The 22,832-nt window shown below is 36.4% G+C and overlaps 1 protein-coding gene across 1 annotated transcript; it reads left to right on the forward strand.

Annotated features, from left to right (window-relative positions):
* Positions 1-1,409: 1,409 nt before the first annotated feature.
* LOC140973526 (probable magnesium transporter NIPA4) lies at positions 1,410-22,064 on the forward strand. Its single transcript, XM_073436408.1, has 9 exons — positions 1,410-2,164; positions 3,822-3,878; positions 16,444-16,534; positions 16,615-16,775; positions 16,890-17,017; positions 17,158-17,295; positions 17,656-17,748; positions 21,428-21,533; positions 21,776-22,064. The coding sequence occupies exons 1-9, from the start codon at positions 1,990-1,992 to the stop codon at positions 21,877-21,879; spliced, it is 1,053 nt and encodes a 350-aa protein (XP_073292509.1). The 5' UTR covers positions 1,410-1,989; the 3' UTR covers positions 21,880-22,064.
* Positions 22,065-22,832: the final 768 nt, after the last annotated feature.

A 22,832-nucleotide genomic window follows, 5' to 3' on the forward strand; every position in this document is an offset into this window, starting at 1 on the left:
TAATCCATTGTTATGTATTAAATATGTAAGAAACTCATGAATATTGATGATGGGCGCTATGTTATGAACATGAACATGAACATGAACATGAAAAGAAAAGGATTGATTTTTACATGATGTAGAGCTTGTTGACATCATGGCTGGTTTTAAGTCCACCAAACCTATTGGCCAATATATGTTCATGGGGCGTGGGGTTGCCAAAGATTGCTCCCTGACGTCCAACACAGTAGTAGCTTTGTAATAAAGCAAGCATGGTAGTACATGTCAACTAATGAGGTTCAAGTACAAAAATGAACATGAATATATGCTATGATATGACATGGTTTAAGGATTCATTGTTGTCACGACTTGATATGTATGTTCCTTAGACGCATATTGATATGTACAAGTGCCAACTTGTTGAGTTTTATAAACTCACGTAGCTCATGTATTATAGGATCAGGTAGTGAAGAGACGTAGGATGCCGGTTTGCCAATGGATGCTTGTGACGTGCCTCACCTCGACAAGAACCGAGACTTATTATTGTATAGCTTCCGCATATGTATTGTACTAAAATATGTCAGGGTTTGAGCAAGTTTTAAGATGTTTATGATGATACAAAGTATGCTTATATATGAGAATATGTAAATGTATAACAATATGATGTATGGTTGTGTATGAAAATAGTCTTGATGTTGTTGCTTGAGTTGAGTTTTTGGCTTTTACAAAATATAGGGACATCATGCCAAAAATTTTATAACCCGTCAAATTGATGCCCCTTGTTTGATTTGCTTCATACTATAGTTATATCATTCAAACCCTATTTTGATTATGGTAATTATGCTAAGCATAGAGAAAGGGTGTGACAGGGTAGGTAATTATGTTTAATTTATAAAACTATACGAGTGCTCAAGCAAATATTTTGATTGTCAAAATAAAATAAAATTTTAAAACTTCCGCTGCGTTTTGGGCAGGAGAAAACCGAGATCCAACAGAATATTCGGATAAATCTTCAGTTTTCATGAAATCATTCAATTAGACTTTCAATCATATACTATGTATCATTTAAGCCTTTAAAACCAATTAAGTAATTTAAATCATTTGCGTGCATGCGGTTTACGTGTGTTAACTTTTGGACGTTATATATATACATGTCACAAAACAAGTATGAGACTGTTCCACAGTTCAATTTCTGATATGCATATCTGATAGGATGTCATTCCATCAATGAAAAAAATATTATTTTTATTCTAACAACATTTTTCATTGTAAATATAGATTAAGTCGACGTCTTTTGTGACACGAGACATTGCTATGAAAGATGATCAATGTATTGAATTAAAAATCAAAATTTGAACGATGTGACCCAACAAAATATAACAGTTGGCTGAACTTTTCCGAACTTATCAAAATACAAGTGAAGGCAACATGAGCTTTGATCCCTCTCATCTCTGCGTGTATATTTATGATTCCACTCCCCACTTGAATTGTTACCAGAAACGCATTCACGCGGAGTTTACTTTTCGGGATTTGTGAGTGACCTCCCCTCCCCCCCCCACCCCAGTCGGTCGGGAAAATTCCTCTGAAATATTTACTGCCAATTACTCTCCCACTCCTCCCTAAATTCTCCACTTCTTCCGATATATAAAATCCCATTTCACAACTTTCCCTTCGCCACTACCAGCCAACCATTTTTATCGATCTTTCGTTTCTGTCTATTGCCGACAGCTACAAATCTCTCCTCAAAACATCTGAGTCCCGCGGATATCCCATTTCATTTAATTCGTTTGTGCGAATCTCACTTCAGGATCCCTCTCTCAGTATAAATTACTGGGATGGAGATGGAGTTGGAGTTGGAGTTGGAACTGGAACGCGATTTCACCTGAAAATTTGGGCAAAATAGAGAACCCATTTGTTTGGTGCAAATTTTTGTGGTTCAAGTGGTTTAAGATGGGTTTGTGATAGATTAGGCTTCTGTGTTTTTTTGGTGCTTTACTGCATATCGTAAAGATGGCAGCTTCAGATATGAGTTTGGCGGCTGCGGCGGCAGATTCGTATAAGGGGATGTCGTCTGATAATATAAAAGGGCTAGTTTTAGGTTTGTCATCCAGCTTCTTCATTGGGGCGAGCTTCATTGTTAAGAAAAAGGGGCTAAAGAAAGCAGGTGCTTCCGGCGTCAGGGCTGGTAATTTGTAGTGGCACTTTATTTGCAACCGTTTACTTAGCCTATTTTCACTTTAGTCTTTGAAATGTTGAAAATTGAGCCAGCGTTTTGAATATTTTCTGTACATGTTTAAAAAATAAGCATTGTTAGATTTCTAATTAGCTCGTCACTGAATCAGTTCTAGGAAGACCAGGTAGGATTTATTTTCGAGAAGCCGTAAAACTGTAGTTTGAGTTCTCGGATTTAATCTTGGTGTCTTTAATAGATTGTCTTGATTAGTGGCAATGAAGTTTGGATCTGATTGTTATTTTTTGCAACTCCTTTTAATCGTTGAAAACTTCATTAGCGCTATCTATAATTTACTAGAGTGGTTGTATGAACTGATTTTGTTGGGGGAGTGAAGTGTAGAATATGTGTTGTGGATGGTAGGAACTACTGCTATACTTGAAGATGAGACAGCATTTAATTGCCTTGGTCTTTAGTTTAATTTAGCTTTATTTGATTGTGCAATGCCCATTCAATGTCTCCTGTTTAGTTGCCTGTTGTCTTTATCAGTTCTGTGCGATGACTTTCAGGGAATCGGGCAATTTAATAGTCATTGCTAATTTCATCATTTAAACCAAGAGCCAGTGTTGTAAGTGGCGGTGGTGGGGCGGTCAGTGACCCCCTACCGTCTCTGCCACCTAGGCAGCGATTGAATTTTTTTACTATTTTTATGCATAATTATATATAATCATGCAATGTATGCATAAATTAAATGTGGGTGATTGAGTTGGCAATTATATTTTGAATAAAAGTGTATAATGTATTAATAATTAGAGTTTTTAAAATTTTGTTGACTTTTGACTGCCTCGCCGTCCCTTCTCACTAGCCTCGCCCACCCCGACTCACCTTTGACAGCCTGCAAAACCTCCTATGGCAAAGGTGGTGTGGTCGATGGCCGCCTTCCGCCTAAGCACCACCTAGGTGACCGCCTCGACCGCCATTTAGAACACTGTCAAGAGCAATCTTAGTGAAAGTGGCATTGGCTTTTTGGCATGGCATGTGTTGACTTGTCACAAAAATTATTGGATCTGAATCATCTGATGAAACCACCTGTTCACAGACCAGCATCATGAAACAGTTTTCTAATTGCTTCCTTTAATGATATAGTTATGAGTGTCTTTAACATTGTAGATATCGTAGCCTCCATTATCATGTCAACGATGGGTGAAAACATGAGCAGCATTGATTTGAGTGTCTTACTGTTATAGATTTGTATGTTGTCAACTTTCTTCCTATTCAGAAGCATATTAAAAAGTTGCATCAAGACAAATATAGCAAATAACAATTGTTCTTTCATTCATTGGAATGTCATTTTTCTTTAACTAGAGCTTATAAAAAGAGTGCATTATTGTACTGCTGTTAAGTTGTGGAAAAGATGACAGCAATAAGTTGCTGAGATACATATGATCACAGAGGATTATTGTTATTTCCCAATAGTAGTCTGTGTTAGCCACTATTGTAGTGATAACACATCTTTCATGTAGCTAAGTACTTTTTTCTCATTGCTTGTAATTTCTTTCATAACTGGCATGCATGAGATCCTACCTTTTGTTGCATGATATATTTTCTTTTTGGTCAGGTTTTCTCCTTGAATCTTGATATAAATTTTTCTCGTAATATTTGTTTTTTGCAGGAGTTGGAGGGTATTCGTATTTATATGAGCCTTTATGGTGGACAGGCATGATAACAAGTAAGTCTATTCTATTCGTTTCTCTTAAGTTGGAGATAGTTTATTACAAGTATATTTCAACTGAACTACGTCATTTCACACGTAGCACTCATTGTAATCCGAAAAAGAAACTACTAATTTTTTTCTTTTGTACCATGGAGTCAACTGATGGAGGTTGTTTAGTTGCTTCTGCATGTATATATATATATATATATATATATATATATATATATATATAAAGAAAAACTAGATATCCATCCTTGTCTGATCAACTGCACCTAATCATCATCCCTTTATTCATTAGCTTGTAGATGAGTTCGTTAAACTGATATATGGTGTGGAAGATGCCAAAAGAAATGTTTAAACCATTTCACATCTAAAAATTATGTTTTTTAATGTATTCAATGAGTGACTTTGATGGAGATTATTATTCTCATTTTATACCGATACTTTTTTACTTTATGGTGACAGTAATTGAACTACAGAATTTAACGCTGGTTATTTGCTAGTTTGGAAACCCTGGGACTTGTTTGATTGTCTCTATAGTTTGGGGACCCTGGGACTTGTTTCATCATCTCCCATTGTATCTCTCATCATGCATATTTTATTAGTGATGCTGTGTTGATACTTGCAAGGAAAATAAAGAGCTCTTATTTATGGGGTTAATGGTTATGTTTATATTGAAGTGTAAGAGTTGATTGCTGTCTAGCGACATTCAAACAATGAGAATGGCCAGAAGAATGATGTATCTCTTATTCTAATGGCTTGTAATAAAGACATGATGTCAATGTGCTATTAGCCTGTACAACATGTTGTTGGATCCCCGGTTTTCTACGCGCCCAAACGCAGCGGAAGTTTTAAAAATTTTTATTTATTTTGACAATCAAAATATGTTTTGCTTTGGGCGCTCATATGATTTTATCATAAACATTCATAGGGCGTTAGAATCGTTATAACTTTGGTGATTTAATCACTGGACTCTAACTATTCCGGTGTTAGCGGAGATAGCTCTTGGTGAATCTCTACGAACTTTCTTCAGATCTGCTTTCTTTGATCCTCTTATCAAGTCCACGACTAGATCGTTTGATCCTCTTCCAAATTGCACGAGAAAACTTGGAAGAAATTTTACGTAGGAGATCGATATTTGAGAGACGGCTCAAACCTTTCTCCAAAAAGAGATGGCCGGAAATATTTGGGAGAGAAGGGAGTGTTTTTTCGAAATTTTACTATGATGGAGGCTAGGGTTATGGCTTGATTATCCTATTTATAATTAAGCCATGACCTTAATACACATATAATAATATATGGGCTTTTTAATTAACATCGATGGGCTTGATTAATTAATTGGGCTAGTCCAACTAGTTTAATTAATTAATCAAAGTCTATTAAGAACTTTAGTTATTTAGTATGTTGGACTTGTACTCCTACAAGCCCATTAAATATATTACCCACTATATTTAAATATAATATTTAATAAACCCAATTTTTGAATTTAATAAATTAAATTCAGAAATTGTAAATTCAACTCCCTGAATTTTATCATCTCCAAAATTTAATTATCATAAATTCAACTCATTGAATTTACTATAATAATATGTAAATTCAACTACTTGAATTTATTATCTCAAAATTTAATTATCATAAATTCAACTCCTTGAATTTACTATAATATATAAATTCAACTACTTGAATTTATTCTATCAACGGGAACAAACGATTCAGTGCTTGCGTGACCCTCAATGGTTAAGGGATATAGCTAGCCATGTGTTCACAACTCTTTGTGATTCAAAATAACATTTATTCTTATTCGGGCTTACCTTAGTTAGCCGCATTCTTTTCATCAACACCTTGATCAAGAATGTCAGAACTCATTTCTGATTGCACTCCCCGGATCATGGTAAGAGCGTCTAGTAGCATCGCCCATGATCCCCTAGGTATCACTGATAGTGCCTGCACGAACCAGTCGATTATGATTAACGTACAGTATGGTCCAGTCATCTCATATATCCCGATCGAATCTGCAACCATTGGTTCATCGAGGGTTGCATATTAATTCGATAACTATGTGACATATATAATAGTGGCATCGCGTGTACTATTGGAGAACTCATTCTCCAACGTACATCTCTTACTCTGGCAAGAGATTCTAAGCACTATTATTAAATCAGATCACATAAGATATCCACACCCGTAGGTGAGCTGTGAATCCCCGACTACAATGCACTGGCTCCTATATATGTCACGACTGTACCCAACCTCGCCATCTGATGACTCTTCTGGAGTCGGTAAACGAGTCAAAGCACAGCCCTAGCATATATAGCCTCAGTGTTGTCCCGGGTCGTGAGGACTAATAGTGTACAATCATAACCACGGACTTATCCTCTCGATGAATGATAACCACTTGGAAAGTCCGAGGGAGGGTTGTTCGGTATAATCATCATATGATTACCCATCTGCACGTTTGGACATCTCTATGTCTTTATGAAGAAACGCAGTACACAAAATCACAGATGCTAGTCTCGAGCTCAAGAGACCTTTATCCATGTTTTAGGCGGCTGAATCGACTAGGAACGAATTTAGATCATACATTGTTTACAAACGAGTTTCAACATCGAATTACGATTCATTTGTATTAAAGTATGATCAAGGTCTTTATCTATGTTTGATAACATGGGTATACAGATAAAGAAATAAAAAACCATGAAATAATGAATTATATTAAAATAAAGATTGTTTATTATAATTGAGTAAATAAAATCCCTAGCCAACAATTGGCTTGCAGGACATCTACTCTAACAATCTCCCACTTGCCCTAGAGCCAACTACCCATAAACTTTAATCCCATTGCTTCGCGATGCTTCTCAAAGAATAGACCTGGCAAGGGCTTTGTAAGTGGATCAACAACGTTATCTGCAGAGGGGACTCTTTCGAGTGATATATCTTCTCTTCCCACAATCTCCCGGATGATGTGGAACTTCCTCAGTACATGTTTGGATCGCTGATGAGACCTTGGTGCCTTTGCTTGCGCAACGGCACCAGTGTTGTCGCAGTACACCGGGATTGGATCAACTCCATTGGGAATAACGTCCAACTCTTGGACAAAATTCCTTATCCAAACTGCCTCTTTGGCTGCATCAGATGCTGCAATGTATTCAGCTTCAGTGGTGGAATCCGCAACAGTGTCTTGTTTGAAACTTTTCCAAGAGACAGCCGCACCATTAAGCATAAATACAAAACCAGAGGTCGATTTCGAATCATCTACGTCACATTGGAAGTTAGAATCAGTGTAGCCTTCCAATTTCAATTCTCCACTCCCATAGACCATGAACAAGTTCTTAGTCCTTCTCAAGTACTTAGGAATATATTTCACGGCCTTCCAATGCATTGGACCAGGGTTCGCCTGATATCTGCTTGTAACACTCAAAGTGTAAGCAACATCAGGACGCGTCGATATCATACCATACATGATACCAATAGCTGACGCATATGGAATACGTGTCATCATATCTATCTCTTCATTAGTTTTGGGACACATAGCTTTAGATAGAGTAATACCATGACACATTGGTAAGTATCCTCTCTTGGACTCTTCCATAGAGAATCGTTTCAGAATGGTATCGATATAAGTGGCTTGGGTGAGTCCCAACATCCTCTTTGATCTATCTCTACAGATTTGTATTCCCAATACATAGGATGCTTCACCCATATCTTTTATGGATAATTTACTTGCTAACCATACTTTAGTTGATTGTAGTAATCCTACATCATTCTCAATGAGTAGGATGTCATCAACATAAAGTATTAGGAATGTCAATGCACTCCCACTAACTTTCTTGTACACGCATGGTTCCTCAGGATTATTAGCAAAACGAAACTCTTTGATAGTGTTATCAAATCTGAGGTTCCAACTCCGCGATGCCTGCTTGAGACCATATATAGATCTCTGAACTTTGGTTACATTATGCTCACTTCCTACTGATGTGTATCCCTCAGGTTGAGACATATAAATCTCTTTTTTGATGTCTCCATTGAGAAATGCAGTTTTTACATCCATTTGTCAAATCTCATAGTCATACCATGCTGCTATGGCTAGTAGTATTCTAATGGACTTAAACATAGCTACTGGTGAAAAAGTTTCTTCATAGTCAATTCCTTGCCTTTGAGTATAACCTTTTGCAACCAGTCTTGCTTTGAAGGTCACTACCTTCCCATCCGCCCCAAGCTTTCTTTTGTAGATCCATTTGCATCATATGGGAACGATTCCCTCAGGTGGATCCACTAATGTCCAGACTTGGTTCGAATACATGGAGTCCATTTGAGACTGCATGGCTTCAAGCCATTCGGTTGAATCAGTATCAGATATTGCTTCTTTGAAATTCATTGGATCACATCCAACACAATGCTCATCACGGCTTTGTTCATGAAGAAGCGTATATCTTGCAGGTGAGCTAATAACTCTATCAGACCTTGTAGGAGCTTGTACTTCAACTACTGGTTCTTGGGAAATGGGTTCAACTTCTATAGTTGAGGGATTATCTTGAATTTCTTCAAGTTCTATCATCTTGCCTTTTCTATCTAATAGAAATTCTTTTTCTAAAAATGTGGCATTTCTTGAAACAAACACTTCTTCATTGGGATGATAGAAATAATATCCAACAGAATTCTTTGGATATCCTACAAAGTAGCACAAAGTGGATCTACTATCCAATTTGTCTCTCACTGTGTGCTTCACGTAAGCAGGACATCCCTATATTCTCATGTAAGAATATTTGGGAGTTTTTCCCATCCATATCTCATATGGTGTTTTATCCACTGCTTTGGTATGGACATTATTCAACAACATTGCCGGAGTTTCAAGTGCAAAGCCCCAAAACGATGTAGGCAGTTCAGTGAATCTCATCACGGATCGAACCATGTCCATCAGGGTTCGATTTCGACGTTCAGAAACACCATGCAATTGTGGTGTTGCTGGTGGAGTCCACTGTGAGAGAATCTCATTCTCTTTTAGATAACCCAAAAATTTAGTACTCAAGTATTCTCCACCTCGATCAGATCGAAGTGCTTTAATACTTCTTTGTAGCTTATTTTCTACTTCAAATTTGAATTCTTTGAACTTTTCAAATGCTTCAGATTTGTGTTTCATCAAATAAACGTACCCATACCTCGAATGGTCATCAGTAAAGGTAATGAAGTAGTAATGCCCAAATTTTGTGCTAACACTTAGCGGGCCACAAACGTCCATGTGGATCAAATCCAGTAGACCATGTGCACGTTCCACGTTTCCATTGAATGGAGTTTTAGTCATTTTTTCTTTTAGACAGGACTATCAAGTTGGTAGAGAATTTATGTCTGACAGGTCAAACATGCCTTCTCCCACTAGTTTGTGCATCATTCTTTGGGAAATTTGACCTAGTCTAGCGTGCCATATTTGTGCGGGATTTGGATCTTCTATTTTTCTTTTGTTTGTTGTTTTCGTACGCGCTTGAATATTGTTCAACGGAATATCTTTTAATTTTAAGTTATAGAGATCGTTTGTTAATTTTCCAGTTCCAATCAAACATTCATTCTTGTATAAATTGCAAACACCTTTAGCAAAAACACAAGAATAACCATCCCTATCAAGCATAGAAATAGAAATAATGTTTTTAACCAATTCAGGAACAAATAAAATGTCTCTCAAAAACAACTTAAAATTATTGTCTAAAATTAAAGTAACGTCTCCAATGGCAGTGGCAGCAACTCTTGCTCCATTTCCCAGTCTTAGAAAGGTCTCACCATCTCTAAGCTTCTTGCTTCTCATCATCACCTGCAAATCATTGCATAGATGAGAACCACATCCGATATCCAATACCCGAGAAGAGGAATTAATAAAAACATTAACTTCAATATAAAACATACCATGGCCAGAACGCTTCTGGGCTAGATACTCCTCACAATTACGCCTCCAATGTCTAGGCTTGTTGCAGTGGAAACAGACTTGTTCTGACTTGTCAGGCTTTGTGGGCCTCGGATTTGGTTTCTTGTATGGCTTCTTGTTGGGCTTGTTCTTCTTTGGAGGGGCAGAACGCTTCTTGCCTTTATTTGGGGCTCCCTTTTTCGTACCGTCCGAAGAACCCACCAGAAGAACATGCTTTTCCTTTTTAATTGTGGCCTCATAATTAGTGAGCATATTGACCAACTCTTCAAGGCTGGCCTCAAGCTTGTTCATAGTAAAATTAACCACAAATCCATCGAACGAGGTAGGCAAAGACAGCAATAGAATATCAGTCGAGAGCTCACTAGGCATAACCAAGTCGAGTCCCACCAACTTTTCGATGAGCCCAATCATCCTAACACCATGTTCATGGACCAAAGTCCCCTCTCGCAAGCGTGTAGTCATGAGTTCTTTAACAGTAGCATGTCTCTCTGAACAAGTTTGTACATCAGACAATTCTTTCAGATGAAGGTGAATGTCAGCAGCATTCACCGCCTCCTTGAACCTCCTCTGAAGTTCATTCGACATAAAAGCCAACATGTAGCTCTTAGCTTGAAGATCATGGTCCCACCATTTCTCAAGGTTAGCTAACTCAGTCCTACTGATATCAGGAGATGCTTCCTTTGGTGGCTTCTTATCGAGCACATACGCAATCTTCTCGGAGTTCAGAACAATCTTTAAATTTCGAAACCAGTCATGATAGTTAGGACCAGTCAATTTGTTTTGATCGAGAATGATTGAAAGCGGGTTACGAGTAGACATCGTAAATATACTGAATATGAAAACAGATAATGGTTACTGATAATTTTAAAATAATTGTAAGATATAAAATATGGATTTCATTTTATAAATTTCCCTCCCACTATTTTTGACATTTCAACCACCCTCTGATGAAAAAGGGAAATCGTATTTCCTTAGTGGGCACGTAGAGTCCAATTAGCCAATTATAATCCCGAATAATATCAGGTAATTATAATTTCTAAAAGGTAGAATCCAATTGCATCCCTATGCAACCTCCGCGTGTTTTGCCTCACGTTTAATAAGGACCCAATAATATGGCGTCGTTTATTTTCACGTGTCAAACCAACCTATCAATATTGAATTGTAGTGGACGGTCGCCATGAGTTCCCCCAATAATATGAGCCGAAGTCATGGGAGTTCCACTCAATTCACATCATATGTCCGGTGGAAGTCACATCTTTACGGCGTCCAGGCCTCTCCAATAATATGAGCTAGACACTGTCCGCGGGTAGCGATCAACATGCAACCACGGTTGATGGAAGGCAAGGAAAAATTAAACTCATTTAATTTTTACTTTTTCGGTTTGATATAAATTTTGAATCTTATTCAAAATGAGGGATTTTACTTTCAAAATCGTCTCATCATTTTAATTTAAAAATCGCGTGCCACGAGTTTGTATGTTTGCCGGATTCATGCAACTATATTATTTAATAATATACATACATGCATACTACTATATATCGCATATATCATAATATGACATTCAACAATAAATAAGGATGATCGATCGCAAACACTATTAGATCCATGTGAGCCATACATGGATCCAGGTCCAAAACCTAGATGATTGCAGGGATGCAAATGCAACTATTACAAAAGCTTCCAATATTTTGCATGTCTTCATCTTGTTCATCGGGCCCATCGTCTTCCAGTCTTGATCTCCCACTATTTCTAATAATTACATTTAAATAGCCATGTCACATAAGGGATACATTTCATGGGGGTGAGAACGGGCCGTAAACCAGGCCCACTTTTAATAATATCAAATATTAACAAAATGAATAAAAACAGTAAAATATCCTAACATACACATAACACATTGGTCAAGGCTCTCGATCATGCTTCATGCATTTAATATCAAATATTAACATCAATTAAATTAAATAAATTTAATTAATTGATAAATCATATATCTAATAATTTTATCACTAACCACCACAATTATTAAATAATTTAATAAATTAAATAAACACATTTATTTAATTTCCAATTAAATCAATAATATTTGATTTCTTGTAAAACTCATTTTTACCATAAATAATTAAAATCATATTCTAATTATTTATTTTACAAGAAAATTATTAATTTTCCAAAAATTAATTTTCAAAAAGAAAAATTGAACCAATTTTCAAAAATATCAATTTTATCCAAAATTTGAAAAATCAGAAAATTGCACCTTAGACCCAAACAATTCAAGCCCATCAGCCAGCACGCTTCCCGAGACACTCCAGGGCAGCCGCCCCCGCTGCCCGAACGTTTCGGGCCGCGCGCAGCGCGCCCAAACGCAGCCGAAGTTTTAAAATTTTTATTTTATTTTTACAATCAAAATATATTTGATTGGGCGTTCGTATGGTTTTCAAAATCAAACATTGATAGGGCGTTAGAATCGTTATACCTTTGGTGATTTAATCACTGGACTCCAACTATTTCGGGGTTGGCGGAGATAGCTCTTGGTGAATCCCTACGAACTTTCTTCAGATCTGCTTTCTTTGATCCTCCTATCAAGTCCACGACTAGATCGTTTGATCCTCTTCCAAATTGCACGAGAAAACTTGGAAGAAATTTTACGTATGAGATTGATATTTGAGAGACGGCTCAAACTTTTCTCCGAAAGGAGATGACCGAAAATATTTGGAAGAGAAGGGAGTGTTTTCTCGAAATTTTACTATGATGGAGGCTAGAGTTATGGCTTGATTATCCTATTTATAATTAAGCCATGACCTTAATACACATATAATAATACATGGGCTTTTTTATTAACATTAATAGGCTTGATTAATTAATTGGGCTAGTCCAACTAGTTTAATTAATTAATCAAAGTCCATTAAGAACTTTAATTATTTAGTACGTTGGACTTGTACTCCTAAAAGCCCATTAAACATATTACGCACTATATTTAAATTTAATATTTAATAAACCCAACTTTTGAGTTTAATAAATTAAATTCATTATAAATTCGACATTTGAATTTATTACATAAATTGTAAATTCAACTCCTTGAATTTTATCATCTCCAAAATTTAATTATCCTAAATTCAACTCCTTGAATTTACTATAATAATATATAAATTCAACTACTTGAATTTATTATCTAAAAATTTAATTATCATAAATTCAACTCCTTGAATTTACTATAATATATAAATTCAACTACTTAAATTTATTATCTTAACGGGAACAAACGATCCAGTGCTTGTGTGACCCTCAATGGTTCAGGGATACAGCTAGCTGTGGGTTCACAACTCTTTGTAATTCGAAATAACATTTATTCTTATTCGAGCTTACCCTAGTTAGCTCCATTCTTTTCATCAACACCTTGATCAAGAATGTCAGAACTCATTTCTGATTGCACCCATCGAATCATGGTAAGAGCGTCTAGTAGCATTGCCCCATGCTCCCATAGGTATCACTGATAGTGCCTGCAAGAACCAGTCGATTATGATTAACGTACAGTATGGTCCATTCATATCATATATCCCAATCGAATCTGCAACCATTGGTTCATCGAGGGTTGCATATTAATTCGATAACTATGTGATAACTATAAATAGTGGCATCGCATGTACCGTTCGAGAACTCCTTCTCTAACGTACATCTCATACTCTGGCCAGAGATTCCATGCACTATAATTTCATCAGATCACATAGGATATCTACACCCGCAGGTGAGCGGTGAATACCCTACTACAATGCACTGGCTCCTATTTGTGTCGCGACTGTACCCAACCTCGCCACCTGATGACTCTCCTGGAGTCGGTAAACGAGTCAAATCACATCCCTAGCATATAGAGTCTCAGTGTTGTCCCGGGTCGTAAGTGTTGGATCTCGGTTTTCTACACGCCCAAACGCAGCGGAAGTTTTAAAATTTTTATTTTATTTTGACAATCAAAATATATTTGATTGAACGTTCGTATGGTTTTCAAAAACAAAATATTCATAGGATGTTAGAATTTATACCTTCGGTGAAAATTTCACAATGCTCCAACTATTACGGGGTTAGCGGAGATAGCTCTTGATAAATTCTCTACAAACTTTCTTCGAGTTTCCTTCTATCAAGTTTACGACCAGAAGATTTGTTCCTCTTTCAAATATTACTAGAATATTTGAAAGAAGTTTTTACGTTGAGATGAAAAATTTGAGAGATGACTCAAATTTCTTTTTCTTGAAAAGTGGCCAAAAATTTTCGAGGAATTGTAATTTGAGATTCTCGAAAATCTCATATCATGTACGTGGAGGCTATCCCTTTTTTTAATTTATATATTAAAAACAAGACCTTTAACCTAAATTCCATAATTATGTATTTAGGTTCCTTAATTAAATCCAATGGGCTTTATTAATTAAATAGACTAGTCAAACTAGTTTAATTAATTATATTAAAGTCCATTAAGATGTTTAATCATTTAATATGTTGAACTTGTACTCCTACAAGCCCATTAAACATACCTCCCATCATATTTAATTTAATATTTAATAAATTCAACCCTTGAGTTTAATAAATTAAATCCATTATAAATTCAACATTTGAATTTATTATTATAAATTCAACTCTTTGAATTTTATCACCTTCAAAATTTAATATTTAATAAACCCAACATTTGAGTTTAATAAATTAAATTATCAAATTTTATAAATTCAACTTGTTGAATTTATTCTCTCAAAATTTAATTATCATAAATTCAACTCCTTGAATTTACTATATAATATAAATTCAACTTCATGAACTTATTCTTTCAACGGGAACAAACGATCCAGTACTTGTGTGACCCTCAATGTTTCAGGGATACAGCTAGCCGTGGGTTCACAACTCTTTGTGATTGATGACTTAATTCCTTATTCGGGCTTACCCTAGTTAGCCCCATTCTTTTCATCAACACCTTAATCAAGAATGTCAGACCTCATTTCTGATTGCACCCATCGGATCATGGTAAGAGTGTCTAGTAGCATCGCACCATGATCCCCTAGGTATCACTGATAGTGCATGCAAGAACCAGTCGATTATGATCAACGTACAATACGGTCCTTTCATCTCATATATCACGATCGAATCTGCAACCATTGGTTCATCGAGGGTTGCATATTAATTCGATAACTATGTGATAACTATAAATAGTGGCATCACATGTACCGTTCGAGCACTCCTTCTCTAACGTACATCTTATACTCTGGCCAGAGATTCCATGCACTATAATTTCATCAGATCACATAGGATATCTACACCCGCAGGTGAGCGGTGAATCCCTGACTACAATGCACTGGCTCCTATATGTTTCGCAATTATTCCCAACCTCGCCACCTGATGACTCTCATGGATTCAGTAAACGAGTCAAAGCATAGCCCTCGCATATAGAGCCTCACTGTTGTCCCGGGTCGTAAGGACTAATGGTGTGCAATCATAACCACGGACTTATTCTCTCGATGAATGGTAACCACTTGGAAAGTCCGAGGGAGGGTTGTTCGGTATAATCATCATATGACTTCCCATCTGCACGTTTGGACATCTCTATGTCCTTATCAAGAAACGCAGTACACAACATCACAAATGCTAGACTCAAGCGACCTTTATTTAGTTTTAGGCGGCTGAATCGACTAGGAACGAATGATAGTGTTTACAAACGAGTTTCAATATCGAATTACGATTCATTTGTATTAAAGTATAATCAAGGTCTTTATCTATGTTTGATAACATGGGTATATAGATAAAGAAATAACAAACTATGAAATAATGAATTATATTAAAATAAAGATTGTTTATTACAACTGAGTCAATAAAATCCAGCCAACAATTGGCTTGCAGGGCATTTACTCTAACACATGTATCTCCACAGGACCTTCTTTCTTAATTCGCCTTTGTTAATGGTCATTCTCAAGGGGATGGCTGTTGCCATTTTGGGGTGCCTAGCCCTGGAATTTGTTGAATGTTAGTCATGACTAGGGGTTCATACTGAACTCCATTTGTTGATACAGTTCGGTACTTGAAAGATTCTGCTATCAGTTTTCTGCATAAAGTGAACAGCGAGATTCTTCATTGGCATATTATATTTTTATCACGTTGTCATCTTCATAAATTTTGGACGATATCATTAATGCTAAATGACATAATCAGTCCCTTTCATATGTGTTCTATGGTTTGGCATCTTTGCATGGCTGCAAGTTATTGGTTTCATTCCTCCCGTTAAATCCTTTTTAGATGGTGGTTTTCAATACTTCTTTATTCCCATGATAAGGGGCTTGGAGAAGTAAGATACAAAAATTGAGCTTACTGCTGCTATTAAAGCCTTACTGACTAGTGGAAAGCCAACCCCTCAAATACAATAGTTCATTGACTCACTCATTATCAACTGTTGTAGGGTAACTAGGAAATTGTGATATTACCTTGTCTCACTCACGCTCACACTCACACTCACACTCACACTCACACTCATTTATGTTTCTCTTTGTACCCTTCCTTCTCCTTATTTAATCAAATTTTTTTGTCACCATTTTATTTTTTTATCCCCTTATAAAATATAGTCAACATTTTTAATTTTAAGCAGTACTGTCAGTCTGATTTTTCTAAAACTGAGTTCTTTTTGTTTATTTGTTGGTTGGGCAGTGATTGTTGGAGAAATCGCAAATTTTGCAGCTTATGCCTTTGCACCAGCAATTCTAGTGACTCCTCTTGGAGCTCTCAGCATTATTATCAGGCATGATATCCTTTCAGAGACATTAGTTGACTTTGTTACAGGACCTTGTTTGATCAATTATTTGTGTGCGTATATTGCAGTGCTGTACTTGCGCACATTATTTTGCGGGAGAGGCTCCATATTTTTGGTATTCTTGGCTGTGTTTTGTGTGTTGTGGGCTCGACAACTATTGTCTTGCATGCTCCACAAGAACGGGAGATTGAATCTGTAAAAGAAGTTTGGGACCTTGCCACTGAGCCAGGTAACTTTACATATTGGCTTTCTTTATTACTTGGTTGATCATACTGCAGCGCTCTTCTTTATCTTTTTTATGCCATGTTCCCTGCTGAGCATAAATATTACATCTGTCCTGCAGCTTTTCTCTTCTATGCATCTCTGGTGATGGCAATTGTCCTCGTACTAGTATTTCGTTATATTCCAGAATATGGACAGACACATATAATGTTTTACATTGGTGTTTGTTCACTAGTTGGCTCCTTGTCGGTAGGTATTTCTTATAGGCTCATTTGGTCCTCCTCAAGTTGACCCTCTTTTAGTGCAGTCAAATCAAGAAAATAAGAAAATAGGAAAGCGTTATTATGTAGTTTCTTTAAGTATCAATACTAAGAACGGTGACTTTGTAGGTCATGAGCGTAAAAGCACTAGGAATTGCATTGAAGTTGACATTGTCAGGAATGAATCAGCTAATATATCCCCAGACATGGGCCTTCGCTATAGTTGTTGGTGCTTGCCTGGTTACTCAAATGAATTACTTGAATAAGGTAAAAAATGTATCCTCTATTTCTTCATTACCATGTTGATGTGTCTGTGCATTGTTTAAAGCAGATAGCAACACCATTAATACTATGTGAATTTGGCCTTAGGTATGCCTTTATCATTTTATCCATGTATTTCAGTTATAATAAAGCCATCAACTTTTGTTTGGTTTTTCATTCTGTTGGGTGTCTAATTACTTGAACAATGAGGGTTCTCAAAATTTTTAAACTTTATTTCTATTGATTTAATAGTGGATGGTTTTTTTCACTCTAATGTGAGATTTTCACCTAATGCAACAGGTAGTTTTGGAATGTGTCTCTATATAAACTTTCGATTTTCTAATCTATTATAAATCTTGAATGCAGGCTCTTGACACGTTCAACACTGCTGTAGTTTCACCTATTTACTATGTCATGTTCACGTCCTTGACTATATTGGCAAGTGTGATCATGTTCAAGGTAATTAATTATTCATCTCAATGGATTACTTTTAAGAATGTTATTTGGTTGTGTAAAACTGTCATCGTTTTTCACAGTAAGCAATCACTGTCAAAAAAGTTCTATTGTTAGGGGGAACCATGTACTCGAGGGCTTGTATCGAGATAGCATGGATATCATATGCACAAACATTTTTTTCCCTGCCAGATAAGGAGTGTATATTGCTCCTACAGTACCTTGTGGCTGTTTATGTAAAGGCCTAGAAATCCTTACTTGAGAATTTGCGGAAAAATTAAAAATTTTCTTTTAAACTATATGAAATATCCAGTTCATAAAATAAACTGTTAAATAATGTATCATGTTTAAAAATAGCAGCGGAAGAAATTAATGTTGTAAAAATAACTGTAAAAATTTTATCCAACGGTAGGTAAAAATGTTTGATCGATAACAATAATAAATGCTGAAAAGTGAGGTCCTCGGGTCCCACTACTGCCGACTCGAGCTGGCTCACTGATCCCCGCCCTCGGTCCCGACATCATCAGTACCTACAACAATCAAGTCTAGTGAGTCTAAAGACTCAGCATGCATATATCGTAAATAACAAGTAAATAAATAATAAAGTCGCATGCAAGTGAAAATATCCTGTAATAAGGTGTAACGTAAAATATCATTTCAAAGGTAATTATAGTACGTGCATGACTGAACTGAAAATATCAGTGAAAATGTTTGCTCCTTAGAGCCCTGTAATAAAATGGCATGTCATAAATTTTGTGTTGAGATTATGGTCTACGCAAGTGGTCCCTGAACTGAGCTGACCGGTAACTGGTGACCGGACCAGTAACTGGAGACCGGATTTAATAATGTACGTCTGATCAGACTCCTGCCAAAGTATACTGGGTGAAACAACTGAACTGACCGGTAACTGACGACCGGACCGGTAACTAGCGATCGGATTTAATAATGATCCCATGTAGTAAAGTGACCACAAGCAATATCGCATAAATCTCAAAATAAATATTTTTGCACGTGATATAAATAAATAACATCATTAAATATGAACAATTTCGATCTTCTTGCATTAAAATCATGTACATGCGATATTTAAAAATACCTATATGGCTTGATTGAAGAGTGAAAGAAGATATAAACATGCCTTGGTTTGTTTTGACAGAAAACAAACGAAATAACGACGCGGCGCGGCGGAGACGGAGTGCTCTTCACGTTCATACTTTTCTCTCTTAATTCCTTTAAACCAAGCATGCACCATAATTATTATAATGGCATAAAAATCGTAAATGTGATGCACGAACATTTAAAAATATCATGATTTGTGCTCAGGGCGCTCCAAGGACTAAAATCTCACCCCGGGTGCAAAATGACCATTTTTGCCCCTGAAAACCCGAAAATTATCGTTTCAACCCTGGACCTCTAAAATTGACCCGAAGCTTACCCAACTCCTTAAAATGTCCCAAAACATTTTTAAAGGTGCTCCTAGACGTAAACTCGAGCCAAAATCATAACTTAACCGATTTGTTTTCAAATTTGGACCGGGGTCCCGGTTTTAACCCGAATCGACTCGAAACTCAACTAAATTTTTCCCAACTTAATTTCACATCTTAAAAACACTATAGTGATCCTAACATCTTAAAATCGGCCTAAGAGCTTACGGCTAACAATTTCAGAAATCATCAAACCACTCGGCCCTTCCCACAAGACACGTTCACCCATTGACTCACCCTATTAATCACGTTTATTCTATCACCCACCGAAAGCAGCCCTCAACCAATCACACCTTAGCTATTCTAGTCTCCATTATACCCAAGAATCCACGCCTACTCCTCCATGCACGAAACACCGCTCACCCGCTCAGAAACATGCACGCACCCTACACGGCTAACCACTCAACCTAGTTCGATCTGCGTTGTGGCTCTTCCCAGCACCAGCCGTGCCTTTACAGGTCGTGGTTCAGACCCCTCAAAGTTTGATCCATGGCTTGGTATGGCACCTGCAACGCTGAACCTTGCCCCTTCATCGATCTACCCACACACGCACCCATAAACAAGAACCGAGGATCCTTCATACTCTACATCGTATAGACTCGTTTCCAACCTACGACTCTTCTCTTGATTGGTAATAACAGGCCCCATTTGCCTCAGTTGACAGCCCCTTTGCACAACTAGCAGAGAAAGCGTGAGCACTCAATATATACTGCAATAACATGATGCGATCCAAAAGCTTCATCATTTTATGCATAGATCGACAGATTACGTGAACACCCAACATTAATATTAACGTGCATGATGCAAAAACAGGAGTAACAAGCATGCTTGATTGTGTTAAACACGAGGAGATAAAAGAGAGAGGAGTCGGAAGAATCTATCTACGCAAGAACTGAAATAGCCGAAGGTTCCTTGAGCTTTGCTGTTTGAGAAAATCGATAGGGTGAGGAATTCTGAGTGGGTGGGATGTCGGCTGGTGAAGGTGCTAATGTCTAGGTTTAGGTTAAAGGGTAATATATATATATATATACTAATTACATAGTTAACAAATAGTTTAAAGGGTCTTAATTTGATTAATTAAAAGCTTAAGAGTTTTAGGCCCAATAAGTCCAAAAGTGGGCCCATAAGTTTCATACGCCATACCGAAAAATATTTCGTGTTGAGAAGATTTTGAAAATATTAACCGAACCCTTAAAAAGTGTCCCGATTCGATAAAATTTGCGTACCGATAAAAAAATAAAATCTGCAGGTAGAAATATCCAAAAATTCCCATTTTTCAAAAATACACTTAAAAATGCTTTAAATTAATTTATAAAAATAAATCGTGTAATAAAATAATTTTCCTTAAATTCTCCGATCTCCGTTCCTCGATCGAACGTGAAATGCACCTAGAAACCCTAATGCGTGAACTTTTAAAATTTCATGAAACAAATCCTGTCATGCATGAATTATGCCTAAAATGCATAAAAATAATTAAACATAAATTAATGAAACAAACATGCTAAAATACCACTTCTTAAATAAGTCTTTATTAACTTATTTCAATACTCCATCTCCGGTCCGGCTCACTTATTTAGCTGAAAAGATAACAATTAAACTACTGCGTAAAATAAATAAATTTAAAGAAAAGAATTTAAATACTCATGCAATAAACTCATTTAAAATATTAGAATTATGCACGGGTTCTACAGTTTATATGCTACTGTGATCAAGATGTGGTCCTCAAACCGCTACATGTCTCAAAAACTTTAATTTGCTTCAATGCCACCACTTCACCTTTTGGTTTGGTCACAGATACTTGGCCTCGTAAATATTTTAAAAATAAGAACCTTGATTTGCACCAATGCCCCACCACTTTTTACCTCTTGGTTCGGTCACAGGTGCTCGGTCCTATAAGATATGTTTTTAAAATAATGGCACATTGATGTATAAGCTATTTGAGGAAATTTGTGAAGGTCCTTGTAGTTTATTGTGAATTCTTGGTAGCATTGGTCACCTACGATTTCAATCTGCACACACTGAATTTTGTTCAGGCCAAGTGCAGAAGAAACATAATTCTGTCAGAAGACGTCTTGCTGTATCTTTTGTGTTTTCCCATGAATATTTTTAGACAGTTCATGCTTAAACGGGCAATAAAATGCCATGGATGTAGTGAAACTTCATGATATTATGGTTGACAATGTTTTGTTTACCATGAACAGGACTGGGACAGGCAGAATCCAACCCAGATTGTTACAGAAATGTGTGGCTTTGTAACTATTCTTTCAGGAACATTTCTTCTTCACAAAACAAAAGACATGGCTGACGGTATGCGCTATTTAATATTCTAAGTTGTAGCTCGGAGTAGTTAAAATCTATGTAAAACTTTTCAAAACTTTTGGAACAACAATTCTGATCAACGAGCGTATAACGGCGGAATTTTTTTATAGAAGCACTCCATTTAAAACTTGTTTTAAAGCAGGAGTTTTTGCAAACTTCTTTTTATCGAAACACTCTCCACGTACAATAAGTATTTGTTTCGTGGTTTTCTAATCCATATTTTGTCGTAGGTTCTTTATCTATGAGCATGAAACTGCCAAGATACGCTGACGACGAGAATGGTTTTGGTACAGAAGGCATTCCCCTACGGCGCCAGGAATCAACAAGAACATGATGTATTTTCTCCCACTTTTTTTTTTTTGGTCTTAACTTTTAACTCTTCTTTTTTCTTTTTTGTCAAATTCGCTCTCTTTTGGGAATATACCGCGCAAGTTATGTATTTTACCGATACTGGATTAGTCCTCACTGCCCATTTTGCATTGCGAAAACCAAGAGTAATTCCCCTTGCATTTTTACACCTCTCCTGGCTAAATCTTCAATTGAACATGCACTCAGAAATTTTGGCCAGATTTTGAAATATATATGAATAATCTATACTAAAACATGTAATACAATAATTTTTGTTGTACAAAAGAATGAGCATTTTTCTCTATCAACTAAAATGACCAAGATAAAGCTTGATGCATTATTAGATAGTAAATATAAAAACCATTGGAAACTATATTTACATAATACTATGTTTGCGCAAGAAATTTTTACTTTAGCCAAGCGTATCAATTGCTTGATAAGTATATATTGAAATGGACACGAGTTGCAAAGGTTGATGCCATATATTTTATGACTGCGCAAAATAGCATCGATGATCCAGAAAAGAGTTTGATGTCAAGATACTCGAGGTTATCTTATAAAGCTTTCGTAGCAATTGATGATGCGTCGTTGACTGATGAGGGGACAAATTTCTTGGATGAACAATTAGATTATATTTTAAGCAAAATTAAAGAGGGGACAAACTTTTTGGATGAACAATTAGATTATATTTTAAACAAAATTAAAGAGATAAACACCAATAAAACTTTCAACATTGAAAGTCAAAAGAAGAAAACCATGGATGTTGTCCTTGGTATAATTGATCCTTCTGAAATAAGAGCAAAGGGCTGTGGGAAGAGATTGAAATCATCAAAGAAGAAGTCAATCTCAAAGGCCAGACTATGTCATGGATGCAAGAGTCGAGGTGTGTCTCATGACAAGTGAAATAGTCCAATTTTGTGCAACGGGTATGTGTTGATT

This window comes from Primulina huaijiensis, chromosome 3, assembly GCF_012295235.1.
Source record: "Primulina huaijiensis isolate GDHJ02 chromosome 3, ASM1229523v2, whole genome shotgun sequence".
NCBI lineage: Eukaryota > Viridiplantae > Streptophyta > Magnoliopsida > Lamiales > Gesneriaceae > Primulina > Primulina huaijiensis.